The sequence below is a fragment of the Rhineura floridana genome, chromosome 19 (genome assembly GCF_030035675.1).
Source record: "Rhineura floridana isolate rRhiFlo1 chromosome 19, rRhiFlo1.hap2, whole genome shotgun sequence".
Lineage (NCBI taxonomy): Eukaryota > Metazoa > Chordata > Lepidosauria > Squamata > Rhineuridae > Rhineura > Rhineura floridana.
Genome location: NC_084498.1, coordinates 18,818,511 through 18,839,367, shown reverse-complemented (window position 1 = coordinate 18,839,367; position 20,857 = coordinate 18,818,511). Strand labels below are relative to the sequence as shown.

At 45.6% G+C, this 20,857-nt stretch overlaps 2 protein-coding genes and 1 pseudogene across 6 annotated transcripts in view; 1 reads left to right on the top strand and 2 right to left on the bottom strand.

Annotated features, from left to right (window-relative positions):
* TXNRD2 (thioredoxin reductase 2) overlaps window positions 1-7,839 on the bottom strand; it is a 67,754-nt gene extending 59,915 nt beyond the window's left edge. For both annotated transcript variants that reach the window (XM_061603366.1, XM_061603367.1), the window contains exons 1-3: window positions 7,624-7,839; window positions 1,677-1,742; window positions 600-656 (exon numbers count right to left, since the gene is read on the bottom strand). In XM_061603366.1, the coding sequence (XP_061459350.1) occupies window positions 600-656; window positions 1,677-1,742; window positions 7,624-7,702 (202 nt within the window). In that variant the 5' untranslated portion in view covers window positions 7,703-7,839. The remainder of the gene's footprint in view (window positions 1-599; window positions 657-1,676; window positions 1,743-7,623) is intronic.
* The window catches only part of COMT (catechol-O-methyltransferase), a 37,514-nt gene continuing 22,598 nt past the window's right edge, over window positions 5,942-20,857 (top strand). The window contains exon 1 of one of the 4 annotated variants that reach the window (XM_061603371.1): window positions 5,942-6,079. The gene's annotated coding sequence lies outside the window, so the exon portion shown is untranslated. Of the gene's footprint in view, window positions 6,080-7,711; window positions 7,839-8,086; window positions 8,229-17,354; window positions 17,472-20,857 lie in introns of those variants that run through there. The other 3 variants (XM_061603370.1, XM_061603373.1, XM_061603369.1) reach the window with 3 other exon arrangements.
* LOC133373627 (5S ribosomal RNA) lies at window positions 20,577-20,695 on the bottom strand (annotated as a pseudogene).

The window sequence follows — 20,857 nt, the reverse complement described above, 5'->3', positions numbered from 1 at the left end:
GAATGTTATTTCGGTTTTGTGGTTTTTAAATGTTTCGATCAAAAATCCATACTGCAAGAGAGATTGGCATTTCCTGCTTGCACTAGCTGTCCTACATTGTACATGTTTCCCTAGACATGCCCTCAATTCACTGGAAGCCAGGACTGGACACCCACCTTCCCTCCCATTCTGAACAGAGCAGAGGTGCAAAGAACTTATCTCTGTGAGCTGATGCAGGCACTTTCCCCCCACTGACTGTGTGTTTGTGCATGGGGGAGAATGCATGCATCATTTTGTGGTACAGTCTCTTTTTCCACTCTTTTAGGTGCCTTTTCCCCACTGATTGGGCAGCCGATGCGGGCAGGGCTTGCCTACAGCATTTAGTGATCCTGTCCCATTTTCTGCTATTTTAGATGTGACAGCCGTGCTCGGTTATGCCACGCCCCCTCAGCAGCCATTTTGTGGCTGGTGCCCGCAACACATTCTCAAAATTCCAAGTGTGCTCACTGGCAGCGACCCTTGATTATATTGTGTGTTGACAAAACTGTACTTTGATTCATAGATATATTTATTTATTTATACATTTAAAATAAATAAACAGTACATGGATTGTTTCCTACCTTTTGGAGAAGGATCCACAAAATCCAACACAGCCACCTTCTTTCCAAATTGGGAAGCTTCAGAAATAAGAAGAGATTAGATATATTTAAAGGAGAGAGTAAGATATTATTGTTATGGTGCCAGGGTTGGCCCCTTGGGTGAAGGACACTGGCAGAGATTTTTGGAAAAGTTACTTTTTTTGAACTACAACTCCCATCAGCCCAATCCAGTGGCCATGCTGGCTGGAGCTGATGGGAGTTGTAGTTCAAAAAAAGTAACTTTTCCAAGCTCAAGTTTATTAATAAAAGCATAAGAACAGCCCTGCTAAATCAAGCCAAAAGCTCACCTAGTCCAATATCCAGCTCTCATAATAGCCAAACAGTAAGAATCAGTGGGCTACCTATCGAAAGCAAGCAAGCAGGACGTGAGCGCAACAGCAGCTCTCCCCTCCTGCCCCTCCCAGCAACTGGTATTCTGAAGACTACTCCCTCCGACAGCGGAGGCAGAACATAGCCATTGTGGCTAGTAGCCACTGACAGTCTTTATCCTCCATGAACATGTCTAATCCTCTTTTAAAGCCATCCAAGTCAGTGGCCATCGCTATATCAAGCAGGAGTGAATCCTATCATTTTCACTCTGCACTGTGTACAGAAGTATTTTCTTTTGTCTGTCCTGAATCTTCCAACATCCAGCTTCAACAGATGGCCCCGAGTTCTAGTGTTATGAAAGAGGGAGAAACTGTTTTTTCTCTATCTGCTTTCTCCGTGCCATGCATAATTTGAGACACTTCTGTCATGTCGCCACTGACTCGCCTTTTCTCTAAACTAAAAAGCCCCAAACGCCGCAGCCTTTCCTCATAGGTGAGTGGGGCTCCATTCCCAGGATCATTCTGGTTGCCTTTTTCCAAACCTTTTCCAACTCTACAATATCCTTTTTGAGGCGAGGCGAGCAGAACTGCACATGGTATTCCAAATGCAGCCGCGTCATAAATTTACGTAACGGCATTATAGTATTGGAAGTTTTATTTCCAATCGCATTCATAATGATCCCTAGCGAGGTGAGACTATTGTACAAGTGCGTGGAACATGCTTAGTTACCTTCTTTTGCACAAGCAAGGCCACCAGACCCTCCCCCAATGACGAGAAGATCATACTCGCTCTTCCCTGGGAATAAAAAGAGAGAGAGAGAAAAGAACATTAAAAAAAAACCAATGAATATGAAGCATCTGAAAAAGCAGCATGAAGTATGGTGGTTGCATTGAGTAGAATTTACAGAGAGCTTAACAACACATTGCACTCCCATGCTGTAACTGTACCCCACAACCCCTCTTGAGGGGTGCTTGGAGAGGAGAAATGACAAATGAACAGGGACAGGGGAGAAATTCTAATTCAGTTTGCATTTAAAGCCCAATTTATCAAATCCACACTTCCCGAAACAACACGGGAACTGAAACACCGCCATCCTTCGAAATTCCTACTTATCCAAATGTTGTGATGCACTTCTCCAACCAAGCAATGTCTACAGAAATGCACTTATTAGGGGAAAGTGTGCACAAAATGAATATATTGGTGAAAAAAAATATACAAAAATGCATTATATTAGGATACGTTCTTTGCAAAAAGAAAATGTGTGCATCAGTCAAAACTGCATACAAAATGTGTTTATTAGGAGAAATTCACACTAAAAGGCTGAAAAGTTTTCATGAGGATTTAAAAACAAAAATTGCTGCAGAAATGTGGAGAACCGAATTTAAGATTAGAAAAATAAGAAACCGAGAGGACCAAAACTGACAGACCCTTCCATCCCTACAAGTGAAGGCGCTTAACCCCTTCCCATCCGTTTCCCTCCTCCAAATGCTGCCAACCCCCAATTTCGATTCAGTGCTCCTATATTTTGCACTGCAGCCTAGGAGGGGATTTGGAGTGGGGAAATGGACGGGAAAGAGCTTGCCATTTCTGCACTCCAAACCTCCCTCTCCTAGACTTTGCATATGGCAGACAGTCCAACATGGATGAGCAATCTGTGGCTCTCCCGCTGTTGCCAGACTCCAATTCCCATCAGCCCCAGCCAACACAGCCAATAGTCAGGGGTGATGGGCACTGTAGGTCCAGCAACATCTGGAGGGCCACCGTTCCCTCAGCCCCTGAAGTGCATGGAGTGAAACTTTCAGTAACGGCCTGGCTCTCGCCATCTAACCCATGGTTTATAAACCATGGTTTTGTTAACCATAGTTAAAGCTGATTGTCCAGCCCTGACCTCACCACTTAACAACAGTTTATTAACTATGCGCAATCAGGGCTGGGCTGCACAGTGATTTATGACAGTGGTTCCCAAACCTTCCCCACAGAAAAATGCCAAGGGTCACAGCGGACCACTGAACGTTTTTTTCTGCCAGTTGTAGCCATTTAAATTGTAATATGATAAAATGCAATATAACAAATAAGAAAAGTACAATTAAAAATCAGAATGAATATTCGCTGCAGTGGGTATGCTGTTTCCCACAGTCAACCACAAATCCACATACATGCTGCGGACCACTTGAAGAAGCTTGCGGATCACTGGTGGCCCACGCACCACAGTTTGGGAATCCCTGATCTATGGTGTGTGTATTGGGGGAGGGTGTTCTAAGCCTGCCCCTATTTTCTGTAAAATGCTGGGGGCTATGAAGTATATCACAAGCCCCTCCTCCCCCCCATTTTTTTTTATTTTGCTGAGCTTCGAAATGGCAAATAGAACTGAGAGAGAGTCCCATGGAAATTTATTTGTAATGAGCCGGTAGCGCTTTGCAAGTCTGTTGCAACAGCAGAAAATATTACCTCAGCGTTTCCCACACCATCCCAGGAAGGAGTGCAGAGGAAAGCAGGGGGGAAATAGCTTATAAGCAAGAACATCTAATAATCCATCATTTGGATCAAGCCATTTCCAAACTAAGAATCAGTAGAAAAGACCCACGATGAGGAGTTTGTAAAAACATTGCAGAAAAGGCATATTTTATTGGCATTAGTAAATCATTGTGAACCACAACGAGCCTCTGTGGAACCAGAGAGGGCCAAAAATGTCTGTCTGTTTATTTATGCCAGGAGAAAAAATATGCAGGGGAAAAATAAATAAGTCCTATCCTGCCGGTCACAGATTCGAGCAACCCACCTGGTCACCCTGAGGAAGAAAAACAACCACCCCAGCTTTGTAGCCTGTATTTAAGCCGAATACAGGCCTTATAAATCCTTTGCGAGGGAAAAAGGCTTTGCCCCTGTGGCTGCCTCACCAAACCATCTGCCTGAAAGGCAGTTGTGTAAAAACCAGAGGCTGGCGTTACCTATGATCCATCATCGCCGGTGGGCAAATGAGATTTTGCCAAAAGAAACCCGACCAGTCGTCAGGTTGCTTAAGTTTTCCTGACTGGCACAGACGGTGTCAAAAACCGGTCTGCCCGTCCAGATTCTCCTCAGACGGCCTGAGCTTCTCTCAGGAAGTTGGCTGCGTTGCATAACACAAAACCTTCCTCTTTTCCCAGGCATTTTAGTATTTCTGTATTTTAGTATTTTGTATTTTAGTAAGTTTTAATTTTAACTGGCATTTCAGCATGAGTATAATTATGTTTTAAGCTTCTTAGATTATTAATATATGTTTAAATTGTTGGATATGTGGTTTTTAATTGTATATGAAATGTTTTTTATCTGTTGTGCACCGCCCAGAGAGCTTCGGCTGTGGGCGGTATAGAAATTTAATTAATAAATAATAAAGAAAAAATGCAAATGTAACCGAACCAGAGGGAGGGGGAGAAGGCTTGCAGGCCATGAAGGCCAAGGAAATGTGACAGCCTGCTTGGTCTTCCAGATCAGACTGGTTCCTCCACAACCTCCCCAATCTTCAGCATCTTCCCGGTGGGTGGGAGAAAAAAAAAGGTAAGGAAGATCACAGTTTGAACGCTCCCAAGGCTACGGGGTGGGGTAGCTCAACAACAGGAAGACTTTACTTAGGGTGCCATTGTTTGCAGCTCCTACTAAATGTCACCATCATCTCATGAAATTATTTAGGATAGCGGCTCCCAAACTCTGCTTCCCACAGACTCTGTGAAACCTGCTGATGGTCTTGACAGACCTCTTACAGAGCAATCCAATGCAAGGGAAGCCAGTGTAGGTTGTGCTGGTACCAAGAGAAGCCGGCGTAAAATTTCACCGCATCCCATTCAGGAGCCTCTCGGTTGGCTGAACACCGGCTTGGCTGGGAGCTGCGCGCAGGGACCAGAGAGTAAAAACCTGCTCTCCCAAATACCCCTACCAGGGAGTAAGCCCTCTCCTTTGACTGCTATTGCAACTATTTTCTTAGACTGACCTTTATCTTGGCGTAACTTTTGCCTGGATTGGGACCTGCAGGAGCGCTCCAAACACTAGTTGGATGTAGCAAGTCCCCTCAACTCAGCCCCTTTCCCGACACACCCCCTTTTGGGGTCTTATGCTTGCTTATACCAACACCACTTGCACCCATCCCAGCTGAGCTGGCTGCGTCCTGGCTCAGCTGGGCTGGCCCGACTGAGCCAGGCTGAGGGACTTACATGGGTGTAGCCCGGCTGAGCCAGGCTCAGTGGGAGATCTGCCGCATCCAACATCCAAATGCAAGTTGGACTGTGCCGTTAATGATTTTTCTGCCTGTTGTAGCAATACTTATGGGCTGTGCTAGAAGCTGTTTTTACCTATGATGCATTATCATCCCTGGTGGGACAGATAGGAAATGCTAATTGTGGTAGATTTTTAATATTATTGCTTTGATTTGATTGTATTTGATTTGATTGTATTACAATTTGCACAGAATTCAAATTGTAATGCAACAAATTACAAGGTAAGAAACGAAAAAGCAATAGAAACACAATAAAAATGTGAATATTGAATGCGGACCTGCCACGGACCACCTGAATGAAGCTTGCAGACCAGCTGTGGTCCGCGGACAACAGTTTGCGAACCCTGATTGTGGGCGCTATTCTGTTTGCAGCTCCCACTCATCATTATACTCTATCAGATTTTTGTAACCCATTCTTCAACATAAGTTTCCTGGGCTGGTTAAAACAATACATAAATACAAGATTAAAATATAAAAATACAAGGCTGAAATTGGTTGAAACCGTTCAGTCAAAAGAATATTGCAGTGCAGCTTGTGCAAGATCCCTTTTCTTTACAGCCTGCTCTCTATGCGTGCTTAGGCCCCCCACCTGAGCTATACATTTAAAGCAGGATCATACCACTTTAACCAGACGTGGCTTCCCCCAAATAATCCTGGGAAGTGTAGTTTGTTAAGGGTGCAGAGAGGTGTTTGGAGGCTTTTGTTCCCCTCCCAGAGCTACCAATTCCCAGAGTTCCCTTGGGACAGAGGGACTGATTGTTAAACCACCCTAGGATGGGAATAGGAGTGTTTGAACAACTCTCAGCGCCCTTAACAAACGCATCTAATATTTAGGTGTGGCATCCAAGAGTTTCATAAATATCATCACTTTCAGCTCCAGTTGGTGAGTTTTTAAAGGTTATATTGTATAGACTTTTAAAATTCGTATTTTTATGTCGTAAATATTTAACCACACATTTTTTCCATTTTGTACTCGCAGGCGTTGTTGTTTTGGATCTATATATATGTGTGGCAAGTTGTATTTATGTTCAGGTCAAACTATCAGAAGCCTTCTTGTTGAAACTCATTTGGTTACATTCTTTGAATCTCAGTTGTTTACATGTTGAGGTTTTGGTTGTTTACCAAATGTTGATATTTGGTTTTCATATTTTTGTTATCATGGATGTTGTTTCTGTTTCGTTGCTCATGATTCTGTAACTAGTATGCACCCTTCGTTGGCTGGGAACTTGTTTCTTCATTCTATATAGTGGACTGGGAGAGTCCTCTGACTGAAATCTTGGAGAGCTGCTGCCAGTCAGTGTTGACAGTACTGAGCTAGATGCATCATTGGTCTGACTCGGTATAAGGCAGCTTCCTATGGGCCTGTGTCCTGTACCAATCACCTTCCCACTTACTGAGTGCATCCTCTATCTTGCATATCTAAGATTCAGACTGCTGGTCATTGACCGTAATAAATGAAATGATGATTATCTGGGATTCAGATGGCAACCATCCGAGAGTAAATCCCATTGAACTCACTGGGACTTTCCTCTGAGTAGGCATATGCAGGATCATGCACTCTCCTGGAAGTAAGTCTCATTATCACTATGGGACCTAATTATTACTATTAATATGGGGTCTTTATGCCATACAGTGACCAAGACAGGTAACATTTAAACTGTATAGGTCTGGTCATTTTTGCTTCCAAGTAAGGTTTCTAGGCAGGCATGAGAATCCCACATTTTTATTGGGACGGTGTAAAAGCCGGAACCGAACCGAACAGGCCGGAACGGGCCCTTTTTAAAAGAAATTGATGCCAAAAACACGGCTTTTACACCGTCCCATTTTTATTTTTACAGAAATGAACCAGCCAGAGGAACCCACTAAAATAATCTGCATCTGTTTCATTCATGTAATCTGCCAGGCAGAAAATACTAACTCCGTTCGGAATAGCGTTGGTGGCTACTGTCTCTTTTCCACCCCCTAGTATTAAGGCTTTTGTTGTTTCACCTGTGGCCTAACAGGCAGGGATTCCACAGGCAAAGCCTCCCCAGCCTGGGAATGCAAAGTCACACATCCGACAGGCGAAGCTCCCCCCACCTTTGCATTCCCAGGCTGGAAAAGGCTTTCCTAGCCGAATGTCTGCTTGCCAAAGTAGCCAACAGCTCCGCCAGACACTCTTTCAGGCTCCTCTCCTCCCACCCAGCTTGCCAGAAGAGGACATTATGAATAAGGAGGTTGCGAGGCTTGATAAGGCTTTCCCAGTTGGATGCCTGCCTGCCAAGAGAGCCAGCAGCTCTGCCGGACGCTGTTTCGGTCTCCTCTCCTCCCACCCAGCTTGCCAGGAAGGCATGTTGTGAGTAAAGGGATTGGGTGTGTGTGTGTGTGCTCCACCTGCATTTCCTAAAGGGGGGGGAACCGACACTCGCCTGATGGGGACCCCCGTACCTGAAGACAGGGCCCGCCCTATACGGCAGAGCCCGGGCTGGGACCGGAAGCACCGCCACGCTCCCCACAGCGCCGCCATGCTGTACGGCAGCCCAGCTTGGCGCGAGGACCCAGGGGCTGTCTGTGCGAGTGCCTGATGGCTGCTCACGCCGCTTCGCCGAGGGAGACGTTCGGGCGGCCCGCGAGGAGGAGAGGCCGCTGGAGGTTGCTGCTGGGTGAGTGAGACAAAGGAGGAATCCTTTATAGGAAGGGCCCAGCCCAAGGGGTGGGGCCGAGCTAGGGAGAAAGAAAGCCAGGCGCTTGTGTTGCTACCTCTTTTTTCCTGGTAGGGCTCCAGCTTGTAAAGCATGGCTTGGCAGGCAGCCATTCAACAGGTGCAGTGGGGGAGGGGGAGAAGCTGCCCTTGGGGGGGGAAGTGGCCACTCTGGGCGACGCACAACATAAAAACATACAGTTCACATGAGAGCCTTCAAATTCCAACAATAACACCGAAATCCTGAAGGATCAGTCTTTTTGGACACCTACTGAAGACCTTCCTCTTTCAGCAAGCCTTTTAAGTAGAGACCTTCATCCCAGTCTGCATCTGTACTGGAATTGTTTTTGAGGTATTTTGTTTTTAAGGTGTCGTTATTGTTTTAGTGCTTGTTCTTTGCCACCCCAGACTCCTTTGAGAGGAAGGGCAGGGTAAAAATGGAATAAATAAGGTTATCAGTGGATCCCAACTGCAACAGCAGTGTACTTTCTTGAGGACTGGAGGCAGTGCGTCTCTGAATACCGGTTGCTTGGAATCACAAGTGGGAAGAAGGCTCTTGTGCCCACGTCCTTGCTTGGGGGCTTCCCATAAGCATCCGGATGGCCACTGTGAGGACAGGATGCTGAACTGGATGGGCCGTTGTGTCTTTTACTGCCAACGGTAGACTTGAGTTATCACGGAGGATTTTATGTCTGGTTTAGCAGGTTCCTTTGGCTTTGATTTCATGTATTTATTTATTTATTTATGATAGTTGATATAGCACAGCAGGGAGGAGAGCTTGGCTGGGAGTCCAGAGTCTGTGAGTTCAAATCCCTGCTCGTGTCTCCTGGGCGTCAACGGCCAGCTAAAGATCACCCCCACAGTGAGTGGCTCAGGGGTTATGTGCTCTGCCACCTGTGCAGCCGTGGGCAAGCTGCATAGTCCCAAGGAGCCCAGTTGCCCCCCAGCTGGCAGTTGCGGACAAGGAAGGGGCTGGCTGGTGCAGCTGTGGCAAGCTGAGCAGGCCCTAGTCAGGTGGGGAGGACTAGCCTCAGAGAGAGGCAATGGTAAACCCCCTCTGAATACCGCTTACCATGAAAACCCTATTCATAGGGCAGCCATAAGTCAGGATTGACTTGAAGGCAGTCCATTTCCATTTTTATTTATTACATTTATATACCCTGCCTTTCTTTTCCTGATAGAATCCCAAGGAGGCTTCCATATGGTTCCCAGGCGGCCTCCCATCCAGGCACTGACCAGATCTGAGCTGGCCTGATGTGCCTTCAGACCGTAGCCTGGGACTGTCCTGTTTAATCTTGCAGCAGCAGACATTCAAACGGCTTTGGGGAGGGTTGGTTCTTTAGAAAGCGTGGGTGAGATTATTTATTACAGAAAGGCCCTTGGGGACTAGGGGCCAAGGCAGTTGTCGATGGTTGGCCTTGCTGTGGTATAGCAGGGTGTTCCCCCAAGAAGTGTGTATTTGTGCCTCGTCTTCAGGTTGCACACCACGCTCTTGGGATTTCTCCTGAACTGCACTGGCTTAGGGAAGTGCCTGTCAGGTGAGAGAGGCTTTGATGGATTGCGTGTGTGTGTTTATATCACCTTTCCGTATCATGCTATGCCTGAAGCAGCTGACAACAGACATCCATTCGGTGGGAGAAAGCAGTGTACAAAACATATCAATACATTCAAAGGAGGTAAAAATCAACCCTTTTGCAGACATAGGGTCAAAGCAATACAAAACCAATACTCAGAAAAAGAATAATCTAAAATGCGTTAAGTACAGAGTAAAAAGTAAGTTAATAGCTAGTAAATTTCCAGCTGTGGATGAGGGTCTTAATGCACTCCAGGGAGCCTCAAATTCCCAGCACCCCTTCTCCCTATGGAATATAGCATATTTTCAGTTGTAAATGTCCTCACACGCAAGTGAAGGCAGTTAAAAGCATTTTTAACAACTTGGGAAGAGGCTCATCTAGCAGGTTATGGGAAAGGAGTCCTCTGCCTGAGACCTTGATCGCCACCCAGTTGTCACTATTTTGCAGAAGGGATTCAAGCGCATCCTTGGAAGCGGTGTGCCGTGAATGTGGATGCAAACATTCTGGTGCCCTAGCACACGTGTGGGGAGCCTTTGGCCCTCCAGATGTTGCCGACCTGCAACTCCTATCAGCCCAAGCAAGGGATGATGCGACTTGTAGTTCAGCAACATCTGGAGAGTCAAAGATGCCTCACACTTGCCCTAGCACAACAAATCCACTTTAAAAACAACAACTGACTTTTGGCATTTAGGAAAGTGACAGGGAAATGCACCGTAAAGAACGGTATGAACAAATTAGCAGTGGGAAGAGGTAGGAACAGCCTGCAAGCAAATCCAGATGGGCGCTCATTGTCATATAACCTCCCTGCAGACAAGTCAGAACAAATGCTCAATAAAGAGCAGATATTGTCTATCACTTCCCCGTAAGGTTTGTGCGAGCAAATGGAGATGAATGCCCAGTTAAGCAGGCTGTCTGGAGACTGTAGCCCCCTGGAAAGCTCCTGCCCATCAGAGTAGACACCACTGGGCTAGACAGGTAAATAATCTGACCTGGTATAAGGCAATGTTATGTTTACTTGGAAGTCCAGTCCCACTGAGTTGCAGTAATGGAGAATCTGTGCCCCCCCCCCCAGCTGTTGTTGGACTCCCCATCATCCTTGACCATTGGCTGCACTGGCAAAGTCCAACAACTGCTGGAGGGCCAGAGGTTCCCCATCCTTTTAAAAAAGTATTTATGTATTGCATTTCAGACAAATTTCACCAAGTGCTTTGCATATTTTATTTTTTTTAGAAAAATGACAAATATTAAAAGGACTACCTTTTAGAACAGTTGTTATATGCCTTCAAATCGATTACGACTTACGGCGACCCTACGAATCTTTTGGATGTAGTCACAGGGTTTTCATGGTAAGAGGTATTCAGAGGTGGCTTACCATTGCCTTCCTCTAAGCCAATGGCACTCAGTATTCCCAGGCTGTCTGCCATCCAAGTACTAACTGGGCCTGACCCTGCTTAGCTTCCGAGATCAGACGAGATCGGGCATGTAAAGCACTGTTTTAGTGCTTTAGTAAGCTTGGGGACCAAAGATGAATATAATAATGGTGTTTTTTGAGAGGCAATTCTCCCTCTCCAGGCAAGATCGTTCTTGCAGTAGCGTGCGGTCCTAGGAGAGGGAGCGGCTGCCTCAGCTGTAACGCCAGGAGCTAGACGGTTGCGGGCATCTAGCGGCCCTTGGGGGAACAGCCGCAACTCAGTGGTAGAACATCCACCTTGCATGTCAAGGGTCCCAGGTTCCATTTCTCCGCAGCTCCAGGTAGTGCTGGGAGAGGCGCCCTGTCTGAAGCCCTGGAGAGCCGCTGCCAGTCAGTGCAGACAATATTGAGCTAGCTGGATAAATGGTCTGACTCAGGAGAAGGCAGCTTCCTACGTCTGGGCATCTTCCCAGGCCGTTTTGTCTTTTTTCTTTCCACCATATGGGTCAAGATGGTGCTCATGTATTCCTTTGGGAAGAAGGAGGGGCATCCTCAGTTGGAACAGCAGGCGCAAGATGGAGATCAGGTCACCAAGATGTTGCCACCGTTGCTCGCTCTCAGGTTTGAGTTAAGCATGAGACAAATGCCCCATTTTGCTCTCGAACAGGGCCGGCCAGAGCCGATGGGAGTTGGTGTCCAGCAACCTCCAGGCCAGTGTTCTTCAGCTTTGAGTCCCCAGATGTTGTTGGACTACAACTCCCATGATCCCTTGACTGGTGGTTACACTAGCTGGGGATGATGGGAGTTGGAGTCCAAGAACATCTCGGGGACCCAAGGTTGAAGATCTAGGCCACAGGTTCTCCACCTTTGCTTAAATAAACTGCCATCCCATCTTGGAGGTGGTTTTAATCACAGGGAAAAGAGCCCTTTGGGGAATATGCTCTCTCTCTGGAAGTCTTCAGTGGATTACCAAAACACCACCTTGAGTCCTTGCAGGCTGCCTGGGTTATTGTCAGAGTCGCTGCAACTCCGCAGTCTGTATGTTCTTTTCATACGAAATTGTACTTGCCCTCTCAATATGCACAACTAATCGCCTCCAAGATAACGTTGTTCTCCGATGTTAGGAAAACATCAGTGAACATAGTTATCTCGGAGGTGATTACTTGTGCAGTATTGACAGGGCAAATACAATTTTGTATGAAAAGACCTGCATCTCTTACAGAAAGCAGAACAAATTTCTTTTATGCATTCATGTCCAATAGCAGTTATTTTGTTGGAGGGGAGGTAAGCGTGCCTAACTTCCTGTGCATCAAGGCGATATTAAAGACATTAGAAAATGTGAAGGCACAGACAGGATCTAATTTCATCTCTGAATCTCGTTTTCAATGCTAGTCCTCGGGCCAGAACACATGAAAGGCTGATGATAACGGAGGGGGAAACGTTGGTGTCACTTGATGCAAAAACCTTAATACCTTCAAGCAGCTGGCTGTTCTGTGTTGATAGCCCAGTGACCTTGCTTAGTCCTGGATTAGTCAACAATGACATCTCTCTAAACATTTGCTGAAGTAAATGTGTCAGCATGGAGGCCCTGCTGTGAAATATAGACACATCAGCAAAAAAACTAGGGCAAGAACAGTTCCACCAAAGGGGTGTTGTTGTTTTTTTATTCCTTTGCAGATTTGTGCAGGCTCACCAATCGGGCCCCGTCCGTGCTATACATTTAAAGCGGTATCGTACCACTTTAAATGGTCATGGCTTCTCCCAAAGGATCCTGGGAACGTTAGTTTGTGAAGGGTGCCGAGAGATGTTAGGAGAAACCCCCCCCATTCCCCTCACAGAGCCACAATTCCCAAAATTCCTTGGGAAGAGAGATTGATGGTTAAACCACTCAGGGAATTGAATCTCTGTGAGGGGAACGGGGCAGCTTTCCCAACCTGATGTTGCTGGACTATGATTCCCATCGTTCCTGACCATTGCCCACGCTGGCTGGGGCTGATTGGAGTTGTAGTCCGACCACACTTAAGGACTCAAACGTTGGGAGAGGCTGAAATAGGGGCATCCTAACAACTCTCAGCGCCCTTAATAAATTACAGTTCCCAGGATTCTTTGGGGGATGCCATGACTGTTTAAAGTGGTACGATACTGCCTTAAATGTGTAGTGCAGTTGGGGCCTCGGTTCACGGAAGGTGAGGCTATCAGTGGCTCTGTTCTGCCTCGGAATATCAGTTGCTGGAAACTGCAGGAAGGGAGAGTGCTGCTATGCTCAGGGCCCGCTTGCGCGCTTCCCATAGACATGTGGCTGGCCATCACGAGAACAGGATGCTGGACTAGATGGGCTCCAATCCAGCAGGGTGGTTCTTAAAATTCAAAAAGCACTGGCACTTGGGAAGAGATTCGGGAGTCAGGGCCCACCATCACAAAGAAGCCCTTCTCTCTTGCAGCCATTCACTGAACCTCTGAAGGGGAAACCCCCAGAGAATGGCCTCAGGAGTGGATCTTAATCACCCATGACCGGGTTGACTTGGAAGCAGGCACTTTTGCATTTCTGTGTGTGCCATACTTGCTATCGAGTTCTTTGAGATCTTGAAGCTCGCAGGGGAAGGATCCTGCAGAGTTGGAAAAGGCTCAGAAAAAGGGCAAGCAGAATGATCAAGGGGATGGAGCCCCACTCCCCTATGAGGAAATGTTGCAGCGTTTGGGGCTTTTTAGTTTAGAGAAAAGGCGAGTTGGAGGCGACGTGATAGAAGTGTATCAGGTTATGCATGGCATGGAAAAAGTGCAGAGAGAAAAGTTTTTCTCTCACACAACACTAGAAGTCTTGGACATTCGATGAAGCCGAACGTTGGAAGATTCAGGGCAGACCAAAGAAAGTGCTTCTTTACTCAGCGCATAGTTAAACTATGGAATTTGCTCCCACAAGACGCAGTAATGGCCACCAGCTTGGATGACTTTAAAAGAAGATTAGACAAATTCATGGAGGATCAGGCAATCAGTGGCTACTAGCCATGATGGCTGTGCTCTGCCACCGTCATCAGATGCAGCCTGCTTCTGGAAACCAGTTGCCGGAAGCCACAGGAGGGGAGAGTCCTCTTGCGCTCAGGTCCTGCTTGCGGCCTTCCCGTGCGCCACTGGCCAGATCCAGCAGGCTCTTACATTCTTGAGCAGGTGGTGTGAGGTAGCCACAGTGTGAAAAGAGGTGAGTCAGCCACTGAGAAGACTCTTCTCAGTAGCTAACACTCTCCCTTTCATGCTTCTCAGCTCCTGTTGTGGTGGGAGAAGGCATTAACAAGGATCTTATTCTCAACTCAGCAGCAAAAAAGGGAGAGCGGGTAGCTGTGACTAACGCAAAGAGACCCTGCACTTCTGAACTTGCCACTGCACTACTAATTAACAACCCTATGGTTGGACCCAAATAGCAGCCCTATAGCTTGAAACCTCTGGCTGAATCCAGGAAGCTCCATGTTGGCAGGGGGACAATTCCTGTTTACTGAGACATGTTTGCTATTTGCAGATTTGACACATCAGCATTTCGGCCTCCCTAGAGGTGCCGTGATAATTATAAGCCAAGCAGATGTGAACCTGCATAAATATTCCCTGGGGGCAGTGATGAGCCCAGGTTTAATCCCTTCACTCTGTGAGGGTCGGTCTTGAGAGGGCAAACCAAGCTTAGAGGGATCCAGTTACGCTTAGATGCTATCAGATTTTTACTTTGAAACTGGGCGGGATGCTCTTAAATTAGCATCCCTGATAATGTTCTATATTCCCCCGGGGACAGTCTCCATTTCCCGGCCTCTTCCCCTGATAAATCACTGTCCTTCTTTTTGCTTTTGGGCGACTGTTGATTGCTGTGTGAAAAACACTGTTAATGTGAACGCATTAGACCTGCAACGAAATGTTGCAGTCAGTGGAACACGTCTGGTCATTGTTCTAGTCAGTCAGCCGTATCCTACTTAAGGGGGGGGGGCTTTTATCTCCCTGTACCCTGCAGGTCAGCTTCGACATGTAAGTGGGACTACCGCTCTGTCAATCACCTGATGTCACATTGAGATCAGGTGACTGACAAGTAAGAAGTCTTGCCCACTTGTCAAAGTTGACGGGAGGAGGGAGGGAGGGAGAATGGGATCTAGTTCGCCAGCAACTCACTGACAAAGCAGCACCCAGCAGGATTCAACTCTCCGCTTATCAGCTGATGGAGAGTCCGATTTTGTTCTCTGCAGGGGTCTAAGCAGCGTTTAAATCCCACTCATCAGCTGATGAGTGTGTATGTGGGTTGAATCTTTTATGCTTTGGCGGCAGGTGCCAGTTCCCTGTGGAGAACTGGTGGGTGAACCTCATGATGAACTGAACCCCTCCCATCAGCTGACATCACCCTGTGAGAATCTCTGTCGCCGTTCCTGGCCTACTCCATTCCGTCCCCTCTTCCACCTGGTTTTCTTTTCTATCTCTACTTCCCCCTGCCTTGGCCGGTGCTTTGCAACCTTCTTGAGAACCTCTGCTTTCATTAAAAAACAAACAAGACAAGCTTCTAGCCCTTATGCTTATGCTTAGAAAGTGTATGGGTGGTGCTTGGTGGACTCCTGAGTGTACCATTTCCAGGGAACAGGACTTTTCTACCCTGCCAAAGTCCGTTGCCCTAGTGCCTCTTTAGCAGGAAGCTGAATAAATTACGACAAAGAATTAAATATTGAGGCAAATGTACACAATAAAAGAAATTGGTGCACATTTTTCAAATGCTTGTAGATTGCAGAACTGGGAATGTGACCTGCCTTGGTATCGAGAACAGCCTTGGTTATTGGTTACTGACAGCTTTATATTAAAGGTTGGACTTTGCCATATATTTAACTTTTAACATATACAGTTTTATTATTATAATTTATTTATTTTATTACATTTTTAGACCGCCCTATAGCAATAAGCTCCCAGGGCGGTGTACAGCATAATAAAACAGATTAAAATACAAGCGGATGTAAATACAATACAGTACACAATAAAACATAATTAAAAATTTCCAAATTTAAATTCAATTTTTTAATTTTTAAAATGCCTGGGCAAAGAGGTAGGTCTTTACCTGGCGCCGGAAAGATAACAGAGAAGGCGCCAGGCGTATCTCGTCAGGGAGGGCGTTCCATAGTTCGGGGGCCACCACCGAGAAGCCCGTAGCTCTAGTTGTCGTTCTCCGTGCCTCCTTATGCGTTGGGACACGGAGAAGGGCCTTCGACGTCGAGCGCAGCGACCGGGTAGGTACATAGCGGGAGAGGCGTTCCGCCAGGTATTGCGGTCCGATGCCGTTAAGGGCTTTATAGGTAAGAACCAACACTTTGAATCTGGCCCGGAAACACATTGGTAGACATTTAGTTGTCCACTGTAATTTTAATGCTAAGCATGACAGCATAATTGTACCGCTCATCAAGAAGCAGAGGCCAAAAATCAGACGTGACATGAATATGTAGAAGCAGTTAATGTGTACTTTTTTTTTAAGTCGCCATGGGAGATCCTGAGCAAAATCAGGACCACAGGGAGGATGGGGAGAGGGCAAAGTTTCCTCCCTGCCTCCCAAATGGCACCAGGTGCTGAGGTCTCTCTTTCTCAGCTGTGCTGTCCAAGATCTTCCCCCAAAAGAACACATAAAGCTGCCTTATATGCCAAGTTTTTTTAAAAAAATACTGGCCCATTTAGCCCAATACTTAGCCATAAAGCTCACCGGGTTACCTTGGGCTTTTCAGTGCTTGTCAAACTAGCCTATCTGGCTGGGTTGTTGTGAGGATAAAAAGTGGCCGGCCCATGTACGCCGTCTTGAGCTCCTTGGAGGAAAGGCACAATATCAGTGTGTATATTTTGTTGAACAAAATTTACATTCCGCTTGATTGTAAAAAGAAAACCGCTAAGCGGTTTACAAAAGGCACTAAAATTATCAGTAAAACAGTTTAAAACAAATCATTAAAACATTTTTAAAACAGTGACTATGTCATACACTCTAGACTATATTGTCCAGTATTGTACACACCAGCTATGCTGGTCTGGGGCTGATGGGAGCTGTACGCAAAACATCTGGGGGGCACCAGGTTTGGGGAAGACTGTTCTGCCCTAATGGAGCCCCAACTCACGAAGGCTTCGGGCAGATGTTTCCTCCAGCTGTTACCCCAGAACTGAACCTGGCCCTTTCTGCATACCAAGCAGGTGTTTGAGAATCTCAAGCCGCCCAGTCGGATGGTGGCCCCCATGTAGACTCCCACTTTGTTTCAAAGGGGTTTAGCCCAGGAATGAATGTACACCTTGTCCTCACCGGGGCTCTGTCAAGTGTCAGCTGTGTTGGGTAACCAGGTAACAAGACATGTGTCACCAGAGGATACGAGCGTCAAGTGGTGCCTTTTGAGGTCGCCTTTGGAGAAAAAGCGCTTGCACGTGGAGCGACATTTGGGAGCAGAAGGGAGGAAGAAGGCAGGGCGCTGTCCCTTTTAGACGCTGTTGGTCTGTGAACAGCTAAGCCCTTACAGTAATGTGATCAAATGTGACCAAAGGGAGTACTGCAGCCTCTAGGACATCTGTAAAAGCCACATCCCTCTAGCACACAGAAAGATCAGCGCCAACGGCTCCCACTCGACTCGGAAAGGTACACATTTATATTTTCCTGTTTGGCAGGCCTTGGCGTGCTTCGTTCTGAGCTTTTAAAATGCCCCGATTGAAGGAACAGGTCAGGAGGAGGGAGAGCGCTTTTGGTTTCTCTTGTTCCACTTTCCTTCGTGCTGGCACATGCCGCCGTGAAGCTTATCTGTGCAGGGAGAAGCGCGGGACGTTTTTCTTTTTTGTGCACCCAGTGTGGGACGACGACAGTCCAAAGAGCGCAAGCAAGAGAGCGGTGTTTTTTCTTGTGTTTTAAGTTGAAAGCATAATGGCTAGATAACCTACCTGTGGTGGAATCTATAATATATGTACAGAAAGGGTTGTGTTCAAGAAATTACAGCAAAGACAGTTGGACATGCGCTGATACTTCAACAGAGTCAGCTGCCAAGCTGTGTTCACTCCCGAACTGCGTTATTCTTAAGGAGCTTCTCTCTCTCTCTCTCTCTCTGCTGTTGCCCATGACCCTTTACAGGGGACCTTGATCTTGAAGAAACAGGCTCATGTTCAAACCGTGACTGTCTTCCTTGCTTGTGTGAGCAGTCGTCCCCCCCCCCTTCTGCTCCTTTCCCTCTGATCGCTTTAAAGCTGAAACCATTTTTGAAAGCTGATTTCCTTTCTCTGGAGCTGTTCATTTCCAGGTTCCTGTTTCTGTGCTTGCTTTTTTTTTTAAAGTAATGATGACTGTCCTCTTTTTAAAACCCATCTGCCTGTCCAAACATTTGCCTTGTTTTTTGGAAAACAGATGCCGATAGCTTGAACTGCACCGTAAATCTTCTAGATACCGCTGAGATTATATTGTTAGGTACTGAATTGACCTTTGATTGTGCATTGGATTGTGCTCTTAGGCTGGACCCAACACTCTGACTGTACCTTTCAAGATCGGTTTATTTTGACTTATTGTGTATGTGTTTGGAATAGTCAGTGACGCTGGGAGAGGTTGTGATTCTAGAGAGACAAAGCTTTAAGCATAAAAAGAATCCAGATTACTGGGAACCCTGTTCAGCCTTCTAACAATGCATTAATTCTAGGCCCTTGAAATACAATTGTGAGGCTAGGGTTATTCATTTTCAGGTTGAAGATATTATTAATATTCATATTTATTAGTTGCTTTTACAGAAAGGACTTAGAGAAACAAACATTAACAACAAGCAGAAAAACAACCGAAAATGCTCACAGATAATATGCATGAAAGAGCAGATCCAACTCAGTCCCACTCCACTTTAAAAAAAAAAAAAGAGCTGGAAGTTAAGATCCAAATGCCTGGGTGAATAAAAATGTTTTTGCCTGGCTCCAAAAAACAGGTAGTGACAGCACCAGCCATACCTCCTAAACAGGGAGCCACCACTGGCAAGATCCATTATTGTGTCACCACCTTGCACACCTTCCTAGGAGGGGGTAAAAGGTGGAGAAGGGCTTCAGATGACAAATGGAGGGTCCTGTGAATATATCTAGGATAATCCTATAAAATGTATGGAAGTGACTTCAAAGGTCATATAGTCTATCCCGCTGCTGATGCAGGGAACGCACTACAACATCCCTTCTGTTCTGCTGTCCTAACATCAGGAAGTTCTTCCTAATGTTTAGTGAAAATCTTGTAATTTGAACCTGTAGGTACAGGCCGTAGCCTCTGGAGCAACAAAAAATGAAGTTTTTCCTATCACCTATATGATTCACAGCCCTTCGGATCTTTGAAAATGGCTGTCATTTCTCTTCCAGACTAAACATTCCCAGCATCTTCATCCTTTCTTCCTAAAATGTTGTCTTGACTTGCTAACACACACTGTCTGGTCTCTTTTAGGCTGCATACTTGGTACTCATCATACATTTAAAGCGCATTTCCTCACCCCCTAAAATAAATTCTGGGAACTATAGTTTAAGGGTGCTGGGAATTGTAGCTCTGTGAGGGGTAAACTATAGATCCCAGGATTCTTTGGGGTGGAAATGTGCTTTAAGTGCACTTCAGATATATGGTATGCATGCAGCCTTAGTCATCTTCTCATAAGGGAATCTTGACTTCTTAAAAATTCCAACATATTTTCAATAAGTGGATTTTTTTAAAAGCCCAAAATGAGGCTGGAATGCTAGTTTGTTTTTGTTTTTTAAAGGTGCTCATTTCTGTTTTCATTGTAGTGAGTTTTAAATTAGAAAAATTGGTAACTGGGCAAAGATAACAATTTAGGCTGCACTCCTATATACACATACCTGGGAATAAGTCAAATAGAATTCAGTAGGACTTACTTTTGAGTAGACATGTATAGATTGCACTGCTGTTTATTATGCTGAGGTTCTCAGTTGGGTAGGAAGGATTGCATTTCAAATGCAAGATATTGAAGAGAGAACCTTTTTATAATTGTGAAAGTAGGATGCCTTGCTGCAGAAAATATATTTTGTTTTACGATCAAATAAACCTTTTCAAAGGTAAAATTATTCATTATTGTTCCCTATCAACACACCCCCTGTTTTATTGAGAATTGCCATAGCAACATTATCTTAACGGTGAAATTGCTTGTGTGAGATTTTGTTTTTGCACTCAGAATATACGCGGCGTGTGCTTCATAGATACAACTAAAATATCTAGTGGCTTTCAGAAGGCAAGGGGGTGGGGTTTGTTATCTTCAGATCATTGCTAGTAAGATTTTTAAAAAATTAAATAACATTCCAGTTGCTTCTGATTCTTTAGCCAGGAAATTAAAATACACACAAGAAAAGTGCATGGAAATCAGAGCTTGTCAGATTGGCTAGGAATTTGTATATACCTGAACACCATTCTTTCATGCACGGCCTTCTATGAACGCATTTCTGATGATTGTATCTTGCAAATTATATGCAAAAATGTGTTTATTTGGAGGAATCTGCACTAAAATGGCGAAGAATTTTCATGAGGACTTTTTATAAAAAATAATCATAGATTGCTGCAGAAATGGGAAGAACTGAATTTAACATTGGGAAAATGAGAAATGGAAAGAACCGAAATTGACAGATCTTTCCATCCCTAATTACGACGTATGGCAACCCTATGAATCTTTTTTGGATATATTCACAGGGTTTTCATGTTAAGAGCTATTCATAGGTGGTTTGCCATTGCCTTCCTCTAAGGCTACCACACCCGGTATTCCCAAGCAGTCTCTCATCCAAGCACTAGCCAGGCCTGACCCTGCTTAGCTTCTGAGATCAGAAGAGATCGGGCATGTTCAGGGCAGTATGGCTGTAGGCATATGTATATGTATATATATCTATATATCTTATATCTGTAGATATAGATATTTGTCCTTTATAGATGCTATGAGTAAATAACCCGTGAAAGGTGGCTTGTTCAGATCCCCTTGCAAGGAGCAGCCATCGCTTGCTTTAGGGAAGAGCCACAGTTCAGTCACA